The 18,905-nt window shown below is 44.9% G+C and overlaps 1 protein-coding gene across 6 annotated transcripts in view; it reads right to left on the minus strand.

Moving 5' to 3' along the window:
* PIK3CG (phosphatidylinositol-4,5-bisphosphate 3-kinase catalytic subunit gamma) overlaps positions 1-16,845 on the minus strand; it is a 32,689-nt gene extending 15,844 nt beyond the window's left edge. Inside the window, exons 1-10 of one of the 6 annotated variants that reach the window (XM_047694825.1) lie at positions 16,692-16,808; positions 16,497-16,602; positions 12,530-16,128; positions 9,587-9,652; positions 9,255-9,480; positions 7,485-7,588; positions 4,328-4,474; positions 2,752-2,842; positions 1,817-1,947; positions 719-830 (exon numbers count right to left, since the gene is read on the minus strand). In XM_047694825.1, the coding sequence (XP_047550781.1) occupies positions 719-830; positions 1,817-1,947; positions 2,752-2,842; positions 4,328-4,474; positions 7,485-7,588; positions 9,255-9,480; positions 9,587-9,652; positions 12,530-14,524 (2,872 nt within the window). In that variant the 5' untranslated portion in view covers positions 14,525-16,128; positions 16,497-16,602; positions 16,692-16,808. Of the gene's footprint in view, positions 1-718; positions 831-1,816; positions 1,948-2,751; positions 2,843-4,327; positions 4,475-7,484; positions 7,589-9,254; positions 9,481-9,586; positions 9,653-12,529; positions 16,476-16,496; positions 16,669-16,691 lie in introns of those variants that run through there. The other 5 variants (XM_047694826.1, XM_047694824.1, XM_047694827.1 and 2 more) reach the window with 5 other exon arrangements.
* Between the last annotated feature and the right edge of the window lie 2,060 nt (positions 16,846-18,905).

The following is an 18,905-nucleotide window of genomic DNA, read 5'->3' on the forward strand; positions in this document are numbered from 1 at the left end:
CTCTCGTTTACGTAGCCCGTATTGCACGTCTGGTCCATAAGTATGTGACGTCTTTTGCTTCCCACAGAGAGGAAGCAGTTTACCCCCATCTGGTGCTTTTTCCAGGCTCCACTCTTGAACTGGTCCAGATTTCTTAGAGAACCCTTTCCTGGCACGGTAGCCAGTACTGACCACTGTCAGGGCAGTCAGCGAACTGGTGACGAGGGGTAGGTTAGGAAGGCAGAGCGCTTCCGATGGAAGGACATCTGGGAGTTCTTGTCGTCACTTCCCTGCTGCGTCTGGCACTACTGATCACACCCGCTGTCACCAGCTTCTGGGATATGTCCCCACCCAAGCTTTCTAGCTACTCTCTGGCTTTTCCTTCTGAAGTCTCATTTCTGGCATCTTCTTCCGTTATTCACTCCTGGGTTCTGTCTGGGAGTGATCACGGCGTCTATGTCCCTGCACGGTAATGACTTCTAGATGTGAGCTCTCACATGGACCTCTGCTTAAATATTGCTCTGTGCCAAGGGGAGGGGAGAGGGGGAGTTAGTACTAGTTCAGTGGGGACAGGGTTTCCGTTGGGAAGGTGAGAACGTTCTGGCGATGGGTGGTGATGGTTGTGCAGCAGTGTAAATGTATTTAATGCCGTTTAACTGTACACTTAAAACTGGTCCAAATGGTAAATTCTGTTATATATATTCTACCATGATAGAAAAATGATAATAAATAAACTCACCTGTCTCCGTGATCATAATATTGTCGTTGTGCCTGTCGCCTATTCCAAGAACAAAGGTAGCCACACAGTAGCCGGCGCAGGAATAAACAAATCTCTCCACGGCTGCCTGAAACTAAGGCAAAGGCATCCGGACATTAGCTGTGTTCTAACCACAAAGAACAGCGCACCCCAACGACAGGTGACTTCCAAAAAGGACCGTTCTGGGAACTGTTTCCAGAGAGCAAGTGGGTTGCCCCCGATTTCATTAACGTTCTAGGAGCTGCTGACTTGGTCACCGCTCTCCTTACAATTTAGGTGAAGATTCAGCGACTCACGAGCGCGGGGAGAGGAAACAAGGGTCAGGGAGCAACAGTTGATCAAAGGGCTCATTTCCGCACCGCTTGCCAGCAACTCCACAGAGCCCTCGATGGTTCCTCCTTCATCCGTGAACGTATGTTTTGCTTGTGACCACTCCCAGTAGGCACGGGTTCACAAATCCACGTGTACAGCCGCCTAATAAATGCTGCTAGTTCTATTTCCTCCCCAAAAGGCTGCTAACCATGCCAACGAGAAGGGCTAATCTGGCGCAGCAGAACTTGAAGCGACAGCCAAGCAGCCCAAGCACGCAGCTTGTGAAGGACGCAGCATATGTCCTTCAGAAAGATGCTGGAACTGACATTTGCCGCATCCATAATTTACCGTTTAGATGGGAGGGCGGGGGCGGGTGTGTAAATTACAAGTTCGCTGATAGGATAGGTGGGGTTTCCCAGGGAGGAAGGGGTTGATAACACAGTGACTACGTGTTTCTGCTGAACAACAACAATGGACTGTCCTAAAAAGTGCCAACACGTCATTTCATAGAACCAAATTTGATGCAAAGCGTGCCTGATAATCAAAGGGGAAACAAATGCTCACAGCATTCTGAATGGAGCGTTTGACACCAATGTGCCGTGTCCCACGGGAAGGCGCTTAAAACCCTCTTGGCCTCACGAGGACAGGATTTTGCCCAACATCAGGAGGTGTGACACTGGTAGATGCTTTGGAAATGTGAACCCATTATTGTACGTGAATGACCAGCTTGCGAGGAGCCTTTGGCGCTGCAAAAAAGCAGAAGCTCACCTTTTCTTCAATGGGGCATTTTTCTTTGAGCCAATGATTCAGGACCTCATCTTTGAATGCACCTGTGTTGCCCACTGTGCTTTGCTGAATTTTGGCAATTGTTGTGGCATCTTTCACGATCTCGATCATTCCTACAGGAGGTACAGAATCGGATGTAAACCGGGACCTGGTGCCTGATCCCGGGGTGAATGGTTCTGTCTCTGTTGATGGGGGCGGGGGGCAGAAGGCTTTTCAACCAGGTGGCTATTTTCCAGGTTTGTGCTGTTGGTTTTCTTAGGAGGGACAGAAAGTAAAGGAGGAGGATGGAGGAAGTTGTGTGGGACCTGCTTTTGGTGTCCCTGAATGAAAAGAGGAAAGCTGGTTTTGAAAAGTCATAAGTAAAAAGCACTTATGTGCTGAGCATAGGAGCTTGGCAAATGGTGCCTTTTCCTTTTTTTATCCCAGGGTCAAATGGAAGTGGTTTTATACAGTTCTCAGATCAGAAGCTTGAATAAAAATATGTGTGGCTGAAAAAAAAATGTTAAATGTCTATAAAAGCACCAAAGAGATGACTATATAATCACTTCAATAATGTGAATTCTAAGATACTGAAGTAAGTGACAGATCTTTCCATCTATTTTTAAATGTTATTTGTGAGAGAGACGTTTGATGTGCAGTGAAACGAGTTACAGTTTAGACGTGGAGAAGTAGAGAGGAGGGAATAAGTTCTTACTAAAATCATTGCCATGTATAGTCACAGGACTGGAATCCCACACTTGTGTATTTCCAACAGATCCACATTAACTCGAGTCACGTGCACCAGCCTTGGAACACTGCCTTCCTTTTTATATGGATTATGTGTGTAATTTTTCAGGTATTAAATGCCTACACGAAAGGGCTTAGGATCCCTTGAAGCGAGCTGAGTGGTACATTCATCTCCCAAGGTGACCACATACCTATTTTGTCCCCAGTTGAAATGCAACCATATGGCAGGAGGCACAGATCCAAAGATTCAGTCTCCCAAATGGATTCCATGATTCGTAGAATCTGGACAGCGAACACAAAAAAAGTCTCCATTAGAAATCTATATTTGCTTAATGTCTTTTTCTTCTCCCTTAAAAAGCCCCACAATCTTATCTGGTAACACGAAATACATACGTTACACTCTATAAATAATAGCCGTACTTTATTTGCAGTGGGTGCTCTGAAATTCCCCTTCCTTGGGGGCCTCTTAAGTTTGGTCCCTGAGATGTCCTCTGGGGAAGAGGGTGAATGGATTTTGAGTGGGGAGATGCGGTAATGACGTTTTAGCTATTCTGAGGTTATGGTCTGCTCTGCTGTTCTTACGAGTTTTTATCCATAAGGCATGCTTGGGCTAACCCAAGGCAACAGGAGCAGTGCTGAAAATGCCGGCAAATTGACTGAGTGCTGTTCTAGGTCTTTCCTTTGCATTTACCCTCTCATGGGAGTATGTTTATCATTCCCATTCTGCAGGTGGAGAGACTAAGGCTTCCTGAGCTCTTGTAAGCAGCATGCCTCAGCATCAAAACAAAACATAAAAGGCATGTGCAAACCTCCCCGCAAATTGAGAGGAATGGCACAGTGATGCAAGTTCTTGTCTTCGAATAATGCAAAGGAGTCTGCAGATTTATGGGAAATGCTACAAACCTCCAAGAGGTTTGAAGGATTTCTTTTCTTTCTTTCTTTTGAATACTTCTGAGACAATACACCTAGGATTCTTGAAAAGAGAGCAAAAGGTATTACCGCTTCCGTATCAGACATAAGTATGAGCAGAAACGGAGAGAATGGAAAACACGACAAGTTTTTCAGCAGGCCACATTTAGCTCAATGAGGTCTGCCTATTTTAAATAAACCACACTAAAGATTAGAACTTATGTTACTTCTACAATGGTGAGCTAGAATATGGAGAATATTACTTTACCGGGTTGCAAAGCTAAAGTTGATCCAGAAACGTTAGACAATACGGAAGATGGCCAACATCGATTATCATCTGCCTTCTGCTCTAGTAATCCATTCACTCCTGCTGTTTAACTGCATGAGTTCTGAAATCACCTGCCTGTTCTTCTTCTCTCTCTCTTCACTTGGGTTTGCAGATGTGGATGTGTATTAGAGTCTGTGGGTCTCTAAGGAGAGCACCTGTGGGTGCACATCTATGTCTACAAATATACCTAAAGGGGATGCCAGGGCGGCCGAAGAGGTCTGTATTTTATGTTATCGCGGTAGGAATATGGTGTGCACAAGAAGGGCACAGGGAGGGAGACCTATCTGGCCCCATGCGGAGGCTGGCTGTCCATCTTCTCATGGACGGACGGAACGGGGCTGTTCCCTGATCGCGCATCGAACAGTCCGCAGCCATGCTCCCCGCTGTGGAAACTCTGTTACGGAATCCTGGCTCACCGTGTGTGGATAGAATAGGAGAGTGGGAATGGAAGTCATGGGGGCATTTTTTAGCTCTAACACGGAATTCTTTTTTCAGGTAACTGAGCAAAAATTTCCTTAGCGGTGGCGTACCTGTAAAATCAGCATGTCTTGGCGCAGGTCATCGCCGTGTTTAAAGATAATTCCAATCGTTTCGCTGGATAGGGCTGTGGGGTCGGCACATTTAAACTCAAGCCACAGCGGCTTCTTCTTGGAGGCCATCACTTTACATTTTTCAATCTGTAAGGAAAGGGTCATGTGTTTCCAACACATAATGAATACGTGTTGTGGAGATACAAATCCTCTTGCAAGGCGCCACTACAAACAACCAGTACAGCATCCTAGCTGGAAAATGATGTTTAATGATTTGGGTGAAAACACAAAAAGGATTCCAAACAAATCTGGATATAAGAGCAAGTCACAGTACCTGAAAGCAAGGGTTCTCAAACTGTGCTCCAAGGAACCCTCAGAGTCTGTGGAGGTACCCAAGAGGCAGTGGCAGATGCCATCTGCATAACCCCCCCCTCCCCACAGGGCCCCGGTACTCCCATGTGCCATTTATCCAAGCCCAACAAATACTAGTAGACGAAATGTAAAGAAAACCATACCAAGGCCCATCATCATCAAATTGCTGGAAACCACAGTGCTAAAAAAGAAAATCTTAAAAGCATCTTGGGGAAAAAAGACATATAGAGAAATCAAAGATAAGAATGATAGGAGAATTACTGTCAGAAAATATGCAAGCCAGAAGAAAATGCTGCTGAAAGGGAGGGAAAAAAATCACCCTAGAATTCGATATTTAGAGGAAACATCTTCCGAAAAAATGAAGGTGGGATAAAAAGGTTTCCTAGACAAACATAAGCTGAAAGAATTTCTAGCCAGAAGATCTGCATTATAAGAAGTATTTAAGGCTGAAGGAAAACAATGCCAGATGGACACAGGAACCAATACAAAGAAATAAAGAGTCCCAAATGTGGTTAAGTGTGTGGGTAAATATAAAAAATGTTTAATCTCTTAAATCTGCTCAATCTATTCTTAACTATTTAAAGCAGTAATAACAATAGCTATTATTATTATTGGGTTTATAACATATGTGGGAGTTAAAGGCATGACAAAATAGTGCAAAGGATGGGAGGATGGTAATGGGAATATACTGTTGTAAGATTCTTAGGCAAATATGGAGTGGTTTATCATCTGAATGTAACCCAGAGCATGCAGTATTGATATAAGGATATCTATTTATTTATTTATTTATTTATTTATTTATTTATTTATCTTAGAGCAAGTGGGAGGAGGGACAGAGGGAGAGGGAGATAGAGAATGCCAAACTCCTCAATGAGTGCAGAGCCTGATGCAGGTCTTAATCTCCTGACCCTGAGATCATGACCTAAGCACAAATCAAGAGTCAGAAGCTCAACACATTGAGCCACCCAGGCTCCCCAAGGATAGATATTTAGATCAATGAAGTGGACTGGAAAATCTAGATATAGGCCCTCTGAAATATGGTCAGTTGATATCTGACAAAAGTGCCAAGGTATTTCAACAGGAAAAGGTTAGTCTTTTCCATGGAGGGGGCCAGAAAAGACAGATATTTGATTCTTAAAAAACCCACACCTGATCTTTACTTCCAACTCTACACAAAAATTAACTCAAAATGGGTCAAAGACTTACATATAAGAGTGAAAACAATGAAACTTCTAGGAAAAAAGGATTTGTCATGTTGAATTAGGCAGTATTTCTCAGCTTTGGCCCTGCTGCCATTTTGGGCTAGATCATTCATTGTTGGGAGGCTATTCTGTGCGTTGTAGGATAGTAAACAGCATCCCTGGCCTCTACCCACTAGATGCCAGCAGCATTGTTCCAGTTGTGACCATAAAAAATAGCTCCAGACTTTGCCACTACCAACAGACTTTATGTGTTTTTGTTGGGGGGTGTCACCCCTGGTTGAGAATTACTGGATAAAGCAGATGTTTCATAGGACACAAAAAAACAAACTATAAAAAAGTGACAAGTTAGGCTTAATCGAAACTAAACCCTCTGCTCTTTGAAATACATTACTAAGAAAATGAAAAGGCAAACCATGGACTGGTATTCGTAAAATATATACCTGATAAAGGATAAATGATTTGTAGCCAGAATATATAAATAACTCAAAAATAAGAAGGCAACCCACATTAAAAAAAAAAAAAAGAATGAAAGGTGGGAACAGAAACTTCTCAAAAAAAAAAAAGCATATGGACATTGGGGAGGGTATGTGCTATGGTGAGTGCTGTGAAGTGTGTAAACCTGGTGATTTACAGACCTGTACCTCTGGGGCTAATAATACATTATATGTTAATAAAAAACAAACAAAAAAAACTTGGGGAAAAAAATAAGCACACAAGAAGATACTCCACATCATTAGAGAAATGCAAATAAAAGCAACAGTGTGATACCAGATCACCATTGGAATGGCTAAAATTAAAAATTGATGATAGTAAGTGTTGACAAGGATGAGGGACAATTGGAACTCACAATGCTGGTGGGAAAATAAAATGGTACAGCCACTTTGGAAAACCAGTGTGGCGGTGTCTTTATAAAATGAAACACACATGTACCATGACTCCACTGCCTCGCTGTTAAATACTTCCTCAAGAGGTGAATGGAAAACAAGTCGCAGTATATCTGGACAGGGGAATACCACTCAGTCATAAAAACAGGAAGAGACTGTTGACACACACAGTGATGTGGATGGATCTCAAAAGCACTATGCTAAGGAAAAGTATCCAGAAACAAACACCACACAGTGTATGATTCCACCTCATGAAGTTCTAGGAAAAGTTAAACGATGTGGCAGGGGCAGATTTGTTGTCTAGGATGGGGGATGGCAGGAGGGAAGGACCAATTGCAAAGGCACATGAAAGGACCCTTCCTACGACATCTCCCTGGAAATGTTCTCTATCTTGATTGTGGTGGTAGTTATATGATTTGTCAAAACTCATTACACTGTACACTTCGAATGAGTGAGTTTTATTGTATGTGAATGATTCCTTAAGAGAGCTGATTTAAAACCAAGTGGTTGGGAGACTGCCTGGTGTGGAGGTTTCGAGTAGCTAGTGCGTAGAGAACACCTTGACAAGAGCCCTCTCGGGGACTTTCCAGCTTCTCTGTCTCTACATACATGTTAGCTCTGACCCACTGGACCCTGTAAAGCGTGCACAGACAGCTTCAAGACACAAAGACCACTTGGGGACATCAGGGTGATACCTACCACTAAGGCTCCCGCCTTCAGTCCAGGATCATATGGCACTCTAAAGCTTTTGGGGAGATTCGCATTCTGCAGGTTTTCAAGCTTTTGCTTAAGTTGTGAAATAACTGTAATTGTCAAAAGCACACAAAAGTTACGTAAGTTCAGGGAGTCACCGATTCTATCTAGAACATTTCCTGAGGCCACATCTCTTCATAACATTCTATCCATTTGGTCTGGTGTGGAGCCGGAACCCCAGGGCGTTGGGTTTCTGTCTTTGAGGAACTAGCCATAAGAGGTGGCAGGTTAAATCAGGCTTATTATTTTTTTTAAAGATTTTATTTATTTATTTGCCAGACAGAGATCACAAGTAGGCAGAGAGGCAGGCAGAGAGAGAGGAGGGGAAGCAGGCTCCCCGTCGAGCAGAGAGCCTGATGTGGGGCTCGATCCCAGGACGCCAGGATCATGACCTGAGCTGAAGGCAGAGGCTTAACCCACTGAGCCACCCAGGCGCCCCTAAATCAGGCTTATTGTGAGCAATGTGACCATGACGCGTGATACAGCAGAGGATAGAAGAATGGGAGTGCATCTGTGGGATCCCAAGCCAGTCAGGTAAGGGAGGATACCTTGAGGGTAATGCTAAGGAATGAATACTGTAGTTTTTGTTCCAATGTGAAACTCTCAACTGCCATGTGGTTTGGGGAACAGACATTTGAAGACTGTTTGAAATGTCATTCGGTTAGGGTTCTGTAAATTCTTTTCAAAAGAGGAAGTTAGGTTATGTGGAGACAACGTGATAGCCTCAAAATTCAAGAGTTCTTCAGAATTCTAAAGTCTAAGGCAAAATATGTAGGTTAAAAATGACTTCCTGGATACCATACTGGAGGCCAGAACAAGTGTTTCCCTTTCTTATTTGCAGTGCAAAAAGATGATTATTACCATTATTATGTTTTAGGGGAGAGTACTATTGGTGTATTGGAAAAGAATCAAAGGGAAAAAGTGGAAATTTGGAATATTAAGTTTAAAATACTGGCTGAGTATATTAGAGTGTGTCCACCTGGGGTCATAGTGCTGGGTCTAGGTATACACAAATGAGTAAGAAATATCCCCTTGTTTCAAGGCTCATGAAATTTACTAGAACAGAAAGACATGTTAATGACTCTAATTTAATACAGTATCAACCCAAACCTATGGGAATACAGAGAAAGAGTGATTAATTTTCCTAGGGGCAGGGGCAGGATTTCTTAGGGATAAGAAGATCATTTTGGAAATGACTTCAGAGAGGAGATGTATAAGTCCACTGACATAAATAAATAAATAAATGTATGTGTGTGTGTATATATATATATACACACACATATATATACACACACATTTTAAATTAATTTCTTAATTTCTTTAAATGACTGAAAACTTGAAAATTATGCACATATTGAAAGGGAGGAAATAGGTAAGTATTTGCAAGTAACTAATCTTTGGATGGGTGCAAACAATTGTTCTTAATACATCTTACATTGGCATAATGCTTTTTAAATTTTTCATGGAGTTTAATGTCTATTTTCATAAATTCATCATTAGCACGTATATGTGTATAGTTCAAAAAAATATGAACTTGTAAAAAGAGAGCTTTAAATTCGCTTACTCCACGGAGATAGGGGATTAAAAAAACCTGTCCTTGGCTCCCTTTCGGCGGAAGGTGTGACTTGCCTTCCTAAAGGAGAAGAATCACAAGGATTATGGCACTTGGAGATGAAGGCCTTTGGAAAGAGAACCACGAAAACACAGCCACTGTACCTTGGGAACTGACATCATACTTCTCAGCAGAGAGCGACTTAATATCAATGGTGACCTTCTGCAGCGTCTCGATCACGTGAACTTGTTGGGTGAAGTCGTGGAGCATGGCAGTGCCGCAGCCCCTCAGGTAGGCTTCCAGGATCACGGCGAACCTCTGCTGATAGTGCCGGGACTGGGCTATCTCGCTTCTCAAGAACCAAAACAAGAAATGACCGATTCTTTTGTTCTGAGGGTGGGAACGAGAAGGATGAAATTATCGTGACTCAGGCTCCCGCTGCCAATTCTCACTAACTTTGGAAATGCCCCACTATGATCAAAGTGGAAGGACTTACTCTTAAGCCTCGCTTCAGCAGAAATCGGGCCAGGGCGCTGTCATGATAGGGTTCAAATTTCACAGCCTGAAGGAAGAACACATGGGCACTTGTCCAATTGCATTCTGTGTTCGTTAATCAGGAAAAAGGGATGCAGGGAAAATGGTCTGCCTTCCTGGGTCTTTCTGGGCTAGGCTGAGGAGACTCTTACCAGTCATTGCAGTCAGCCCTTTCTTTTCAAGGACACTTTGGGCCAGAGTGAACCACTTGCTTAGGGCCTGGGATTAGAAGCCAGAACTCTCGACTCATCGTTATGTGCTTTTGATAACCTCAAAGGTGAAGCTGTGAGGCTTTAGCTCCCGGTATGGGCTTCCCTGATTTACTGGAAGGACAGAGGGGACACATGGGGATGGCTACAACAAATCGGCAAAAGTGATACATACATAAAAGAGGTTGTTGGAAAGGAAAGGGACAGTGGAGATAACAGTACGTATAAGGAGAAAAAGATTAGATGTGGAAATCCTAAAAATCCTGTCGGTTCCCTTTCGCTCAGGATTTGTGTTTGGCATCTCCGCGAGCTGCCTCATGGGCCTTACTGCAAGTTAGTAGCAGGCCTGGACCGTCGACACAGAGTGATCACTTACCCCTCTGCCATGGAGCAGTGTAGACAGAGCTTTTTGTCTAAAAAGTCTCTGGTTTTAGATGCTCCTTCCGGTTTAGTCATTTTCCTATCCCTTGGCTATCACAGAGATATGGACTCAGGTGGCAGACTGCTCTATGACCGAAGGAAAAGCACCAGTAAAGTGGAAAAAATAATTAAGAATGGCGGGTGTATACCTATTTGCAGTATCATTCTCTGTACTTGTAGTAGCTCATCTTTTTACAGCTGCAAGAAGAGCAAATCAGACGGGTGCAAAAAAGAGGGGGGATATCACATGTATGCATAAAGAGAGGCTTAAAACGAAATTAGCAATACTCTTAGTATTTCCCTTACAAATAGAAATGGTCTTTTTTCTCCCAAGGAACCAAAGAAATTCCCATTTCGCTTTAATGTTTGCAGGCCTGTGGGTTTCTTGGTACAATATCCAGTTCTTACTCTGGCTTTCCAGTTTGGAAATGATCAATCCTGACATGATAATCTCTCTCTTATCTCCATGCTGTCAAAGGCGCCTCTCATGTGTGGGCCAGTAAGGTGTCTGTAGCTGCCGTGAGGGTCTGAATTCTGAGAATGTGGTTATTCAGAATCAGTTGTATGTTTCTGGCTCGAACGTGAGTCTTTTTGACCTTATTCGTGTTTCACTTCTTTAAACACGATGCTGATCTCAACCAGGAGACCATTTTCATCAGGAATGAGTCATTCCGCCATATCGGAAAATGTCTCAAATAGTTTTACAAATGATGACTCTTTTTCACATTTGCAACCACAAATTCAATGGTAGTGTTACTTACTGACCTCTTTCATTTAAAACAGTTCCAAGAAGAATGCCATTCATTTTTCAATTCTGCACAATTTGCTTGAGAAAATGACAATGAAAGATAATTCATCGGTGAATTAAATTTCATTAATTTTCACCTGTGGTATGTCAGGATCTGAACTAGTTGGCTGAGAAAAAGATTAGGTACATTTAATAGATGAAAGCAAAGGTCGAATATCATATTTCAAGGATCTGCCTTAATGAGAAGGTGAAGATTCAGAGTTAAAGTTGAGAATATCCAAAATGCTCCTCAGAAAACTCAGAGGCCTTCCTCTAATAGGTTGTTAATGATTTGACAGTTTAGTGTATAACACTTGGCCTGGCTAATCTTAAAGATCTTGGGTCAAAACATCACTTATTCAGAACTGTCCCTGGTTTCCTCCAGCTATATTAAGTATCTCCAGGACCCCTGCCGATTTTCTCATAATATTCTGCAGGCTTTCCCCAAAGCATGTGCACAATTTGTTATTAAATATCTGTTTGTATGTCGCTGTCAATCTTCTCCACAGCACCACAAGTTATGGGGAGGCAGAGACAGACCCGGTTGCAATCACCGCTCTATATCTACCATCCAAAATGCGGCAAAGACTCAGTACATGTTACTGAATTAATGTAGGGACATCTCTGCACTGTAAACAAACAATTCCCTTCCAATTCCTTTACTTCCTCTTCCTTGTTAAGCAGCACAATACCATCTGGGAACTGCTGTGGTGCGTGGAACCATGCCTCCTTTTTTTCAACTTCCTAGGTAAACTGTAATCCAATCGCTTAGCTTCTCTGGACTACAGGGAAAGGTGTGAGAACTGGAGTGGAAATGCTGGACCAGACCTGTCTAAAGAGAGGGACTTTCAAGGTGCCACCCAGATAGGAGATGTTACTCTACGGATGGTGATGGGTGCGATCAGAGAGGCTGACCTTTTCTCTCTAGGACACACTATCCTGCCATGGGATTGTTGCAGGGTATTGGACGCTGTGCAAAGAGCAGGGCCTGGAGTTGGATTTCTGGTCTGATTCTTTCCCAACTATGTGACCTGGAGCACATTCCTTAGACTCTCCGTCCTCTGTGCCCTCACACATACAATGCAAATGTTAATCTGACCTCTATCATAGTTGTCGGGAGAGTTCAATGTGAGAATACAGGAAAAGCATGCAAATCACTTGGAGCCTCCCTGTCTGGGCAAAAGGGAGCATTCAATAAGTCAGATCTCTCACTCATACAGTAAATGAGAACAAAGGACTCCTGTAGGGCCAGTTTTCCTAAAAAGCAAAATTGCTCAGGTCTTCAAAATGCTTATTGGCGGCCCCTCCAAGAGAGTACACAAGTAAATGGGACAGTTTGCTGCTTTTTGACGTGGCTTCATCAGATCTACTGTGACTGACTGTGACACCATGGACAAAAGGCATTTGATGACCACTGGATGGGGAGACTGTGTACATGCAAATACACCCTCTAAGGACAGTGCTCTGGGGAGCACAGCAGCAGCCCTACCTGGACCAGCTGTAGCAGGTAATGCAAGACGTCATCGTCCTCCAAGCTCTCCAGTTTCTGAACTGCGATGGCTCTTACGTTTTCATCCGAAAAGTTGCAGTCCAGGAGCTGCATTGTTAACCCAACATCCAAAGCACTTTGGTCCCAGACCTCCCGTCTGGCTAACAGTTGGTATGTTTTGGCTACAATCTCTTGTTGTCCCCATTTTACGGAGCTAAACAGCTTAGGATAGGCCTTTGGATGCTTAAGACTTTCGTATCTGAAATGCCAGAGCAGTTCTTTGTCCTCTGCGGTGAGAGGGTTCAGTGGATCCGTGGCAATGATTGCCTCCAGTTGCTTGCGAAGCTGGTTGGGCATTTCCGCCCGAACCCGGTCCCCTTCAGGGTCAGGCGTGGGCCGATGCTTAGGCAAGGCGATGGGGTGGCAGTAATTGTCCAGAAGAATGGAGATGGACATGGAGTTCTCCTTGTCTGGGTTGGTCGCCGATGTGAGCTTGTCGGCATTGAAGCTCCCGTGGTCTTCTCCCTTCCCGGAGATCTGCCACATGTGGAGCACGTACTCCCCATGGCGCAGCAGGAACCGGTGGTCTATCAGCAGCAGGTTCACGTAATAGAGAAGCTGCGCTTTGCCTTTGGACTCGGAGCTGGGGCTCTCTGCGGCCACCTTGCCGGACAGGGCTGGAGTTTTGCTGCAATAGATCTGGAGGTTCAGTAGAGCCCCTCTGGGCAAGTCTTTGATTTTGATGCTGAACTCGAGCCACACATTCCAGAGCACCTCCTCGGTGAAGGGTTTGGGGCTGGTTCTCCTTTGGCAAAGCACCTGCTGCCCATGCTGGATGTTGGCCTCCACAAAAACCGTGAGATCAGCATTCCGGGGCAGGACAGGGATATCAATGCCTCTGATTTTGACCCTGAACTTCCGGTCGCAGTCCCACAGGGACACGGTGAACACACTCTCGTGGTCCTTCCCATGGATGGTCAGCTGCTCGTGGTAGCCAGTGACTCCCGTGCAGTCGTCCACCAGGGGCCACTCTTCTTTCCTCACCTCGTCCAGGGCTGGGTCCGGAGGCGAGTCCAGCACCAGGTGAATCTCTTCTCCGTTCTTGAGGCAATGCCTCACCCACTGGAAGTTTCTGATGGGCGTTTCACCCACCAGGTACTCATCCCGGCCGCACACGCGCAGCACAAAGTCCTGTTCGTTTTGGCTCTCGGGGATGTCCATCAGAGACTTCTTCTTGGCCATCTTGGCGAAGAAGCTCTGGAGGATGGTGCCTGGGGTGTCGTCGGCCGAGACCTTGATGGTCTGGCTGGTGGTGCTGCGGTGAATGACGATGAAGATGCAGTTGTTGGTGATCTTCTTCAGCAGGTACTCCGGGAGGGGCTTGGAGGTCACCCACGGGTGCATGGCGTAGAGCTTGGGGTCGCGGCCCGCCACCTCGACCATGCGCGGGGTGACCAGGCGGCGGCGCGTGAACTCGAGCTCGTTGTCGTGCACGTTGCTGACGTCGGTGACGTCGTAGCCGATGAGGGCGGTGAGCTGCCGCTGGAAGGCCAGTGTCTCCTCGGAGGGTGCGCGCCGCTGCACCACGTGGATCTGGCCGGGGCTCCGGTGCAGCACCTGCCAGTAGCGCAGGCAGTCCAGGGTCTGCACCACCTGGTACTTGTCGTAGATCTCGTACCACTGACCCTTCTTCTGGTAGAGCAGGAGGAAGTGGTCCGGGCCGAGCCGGTGGTAGAAGTCCGCCGCCACGCTGGTCTCCAGCGCGCGCAGCCACACCTGGGCCTTCATCTGCTCCACGTTGCCGTGGCCGGCTACGTGCAGCAGCGCCGTCTCGGGGGTCTTGCTGTTGCGCTGGCTGGTGGGCAGCACGAACTCGATGGGGATGAGCTCCATGGAGGACAGGCTGGCCGCGGAGCTGCGCGGCTTCATCCTCCGGCGCCGGCGGCGGTTGTCCTCTCTCAGAACCACGGGCTGTTCATAGTTCTCCAGCTCCATGCCCTACGCGACCTGGGAGCGGGGACACAGGAGGCTTTGTCACGGGGAAGGCACTTTTTTCCCACGAGGTGGCAGAAGAAGGGAGAAGAATGGTAATGACACGCGCACGAAGGGACGGGCTGGGGTGGTGTTTGGAATCGGGGCGTGGGAATCCTGACCCCGCCCCTGGTATCTGGCGGCCTTGAGCTTGTTCAGGGATCTCTGCGCCTGTTTACCACCTGTCAGTCAGGATTAGGAATCCCTCAGAGGGGGAAAGGGATGATTAAATTAGGAGATATCCTTGTTCAGCATGGGTGATAGGCATATGGGGGTTCATTTATCTTGTACTTTCATTACATCTGAAAATTTAAAAAGAGATGTAAAGCACTCATCTCGCACGGTCTTTCACGTGTTATAACGGCTCCAGGGTAATAGCTGTTCCTAAGCATACTGAAATGGATAGAGGACTAAAATCACACAGTTAAAGGGCCAAGTTCTAATTTACAAGGTGCAGTGTGAGATGTTGAACCCCCCCCCCCCACCACCACTTTGAAAATGGGCTTTTGACTTGTTTCGTCTTTGTTCAGTCTTACACTTCTCCTTGGGATCCAGACACCTCACCCAGCCACGCCGCACATTCTTGATGTTCAAACTGTCTGAATCAGGTATCTTACTTCCTAGCCAACTTCCTGTCTGTCTTTTTCTTTTTTTTCTTTCTAGTTAGAAAAGTTGGTAATTGCATTGATAATATTCAAAACCATCAGATTGGGTGAGATTGGGTGATATTGCAGAGTAAGAACGTTTGCAAGTATTTAAGTTTTTGAATTGCGAAATGGGTACACGTTCCCACTGTCATTGCTACATTAAGGCAGGATCTTAGGGGAGTCACCAAGGCAGTACTCTTGTAGTAGGAACGTTCAGATGTTTTTGACTTTGCACCAATTCATTCCATCTGCTCTGCCTCCGACAGTGGAGAAACCACAGGCTGGAAGAAAGGATTTCTGGATTCTAGTGACCTGCTAGGTGGATCCCAGTCAATTATTTAACTTTTTTTTTTTTTTTGCCCTCATTTTTTTCTTCTCTGTGATGAGAATTCACAAATTCATTTTCATCATTTCACTCTTTCCTCAAATCTTTAATAAGTACCTCCCCTTCACAAAACATTTGAGTACAAATGTGACAGAATGCAATAAGAAACACTTCCAATAAATAGTAAAAATATTAAAATTGAAATACAAACAAGGTGTTTTGATTTTAACATTTAGTATCACCACATTGTAAGATATATTCTATATAAGAATCAAACATCGAAACAAAAGTTAATGTTTCAGAAAATACCATTTACTCTCTTAAATGACTAATGTTAGTAAGACTCATAAGTACTTATTTCCTTAAGAAAGAGCAGACCATTTGATATATACCGAAAGGGGTTTGATTAAAAGATAAGCAAGACAAGTTTCATTAGATCCAAGCTTCTATTCAATCTTGACCTGAACTTACTTTTAAAGTCAATATTCCCTCTCTTCAAATATGATGAGGTTATATTTAGTAAAGACATGAAATCAACTGTCATAGAGGATTCTCTCTCCCAGCTTTTAATTCACTCTTTGGTCTGTGCCTATGTCCTAGATTAACGGTGGAAGAAGAGAACCATAAGGTACATTTATACTGACACGAGTTAAAATAAAATTGGTCCACACTGAGGCAACAGACACATGCACAGCAATCGCTTCTGCCGCGGTGATACCGAACCATCTCACGAGATACCGGACGCAGAAGAAAACAGGCTGGCTAAGTACTCACTGCTCTCCTTCATGGCCGAGGCTACAGGCTTTCTCCTCTAGGGAAGGAGTCAGAAACACCCTTACGCGTAATAAGCAGTGAGCATGCACTTGTAAGACCTTGAAGCCCAGCAGGCACAAGCCCCCAGCGCCCTCCCCACTTCCTCCCAAACAAAAACAAAACAAAACAAAACAAAACAGGACAGATGCACCTGCAGACACTTTGGCCGGAACCTTGTGAATATCCACACGTCTAGGCTGGACTAGACAGTGAACCGGAGCCATTCAGCGGTGGTATCATCTCGAGAACCGACAACCCTTCCAGATAAAAATATTCGAGCTGAGGCGGAAGTGTCACTATTCCGAGTCAGACCCGACAAAGGGCAAAAAATAGAAGGAAGTAATACCTGATAAAGCCGCCAAGCGAGGCGGAGATGCTGAAGGATCATTTGTTTAGTTTTTGCAAACAAAACGAATTCGAATCGAGAATCGACCCCGTGTGCCTCTAAGCTCTTCCGCTTTTCTGGGTCTCCCTTCATATCCAGATGCAGAGGAAGTGTTGCAGTTACCAGGAAGGAAGTTTTAACCAAGTTGATTATACGTGTGATTGCTCATTTTAAAAGTGTCAGAAATGCATTTCCTGTTATAGCACAGAGGGAAGCACGAGAGTGAACGATGTTTACCGAATGTATATTCTCCCCTTTGAACGAATTTTTTAGAAGGGGAGAGACTGAAACAAATTAAATACACATTCATAAGACATAAACACGTGAGACAGAAATAGTTCTTTCTAGATAGTTCTGAGAAGGAAAGGCCTAACAGCCGCAATATTAGAGAAACAGTCTGGTAGGAAGCTTTTTAAGAGCCCAGTTAAGAAGCCCATTAGCCCTGCAAAGCTCATTGAATTGTGTCCGTCCGTGTCCGTCGTGTCCCCCCCCCACAACAGGAATTCAAACGAACCCTTGCTCATCAGCTGTAACTGAGGGGTGGAGGGTGGGGAGAAACCAAGTAATCTAGGGGCCTGAGTTACAAAGCTGAACATTTTCAAAGATAAGCTCTGAGAGCTTGCTTCTTTACCTTGCTAAGACATTTCTCTATATTTTCAGAGCATTCAGGGTCCAAAATATCACTAGTATGTATGTGTGTATGCTTGTATCCATGTGTGCTGTTGGGGAAGACTTACTGTGACCGATATTGGCTACAGAAAAAATAGTTGTCATGGGAAGATTGGGGAGCTGAGCACTGACACACCATCAGATAGACAGTCACAAAGAGATAGCTTCTGAGTCCCATGGGAGTGGAGAATCCATAGAAAAACCATCCTAAATAATTTTTAGAGAGTTCTATATTTTCCAGGTGACCTCAGTTCTTTCTGGAACCCCTAAGCCCACTCATATCGTGAAGCAGTGTCCCCTCTCCTCTGCCCCAGGGTTTCCTATACTAGAGTTCATCCCCAATCTGGGTTCTCCTGGACTCTAGCTGAGCCCCAGGAACATCAGGGAGGATGGTGCTGGCCTCATAGCTTTCTTGGAGGTATGTAATTGAGAGGTTCTCTGAATTACTCTTACATCAAGATAAATTATCCTTGATCTGATCAATCTCCTTTCATATCGACCCCTTGGGTCTTAGCTTTCTGCAGATAGTTTCTACAAATAGTCAAATAGTACCTGTAATCATGGACAGCAGCAGGCAAACCATTTGATGTGAGGACTGCCTCCCCAAAATTTAGAGGGGCCTCATCGGCTTCCCAAAGTATATTCCTACTTAGGAATCCTCCCTTAGGAGGATGGTGGATTTAGAAGCCTCAGAGCTGGTCCTCCTGGTGGATTCTGAATGAGGGGAATGTGCTTCCCACCGACTGTTGAAGGGGGGCTAATTCGGGCAGGAGAGCTGACCACAGAGGGACCATGAACTTGGCCAGCTCTCTTCCCAGACTATTCAACAGATCCCCCTCCTAGCCCTGGCTCAGTCACACTCGGGGGGGGGGGCACATCCCAACCTGATTACCCCCTGCATCCCCCACTTCCCGTATATATACATTAGTTATCCCGAAGTGCTAGACACTGGTTCTTGGGTCTCCTTGCCACTGAAGGAACTACTCAGCTAAGTCCAATTATGCAAATATTGTCTGTTCTATGACTAAACTTGCAAATGGTTCAGGCTTTATTGGTGGTTTGAGATTAAAAATACCCTGCCCTTCCCCAAATCCTAATATAGCTGCTAAAATTTGACTGTATGTCATAAGTGTTCTAAGGCAGAAGTCGTGGTCAATGTCTCCTTCCTTTCTGTGGATACTTCCTCCTTGCAGAAGAATCCTTTATGAGTTAGGGCCTCTTTCAGCTTCAGAGGACCCCTAGATTTCATCATTAACCTGCTTTATTGATATGTTTCTCTTTTCTTCTCCCCCACCCCCTTCTGTGGATCTCCATGCATCTAGGACCATGTTTTTCTTATCAGTAGACCTACATGACCTTCTGTATCACTTCCAACCATGGCAAGAATGACAAGGTAGGACAGATGAGAAAATAACCCAGTAAGATCTATCAGTGGTTAATGAACAGATTAAGAATGAATCATTTGCTATGAGGAAAGCTCATTGTGATAGCCTTTAGAGAGTTTAT

The sequence above is a fragment of the Lutra lutra genome, chromosome 11, assembly GCF_902655055.1.
Source record: "Lutra lutra chromosome 11, mLutLut1.2, whole genome shotgun sequence".
NCBI lineage: Eukaryota > Metazoa > Chordata > Mammalia > Carnivora > Mustelidae > Lutra > Lutra lutra.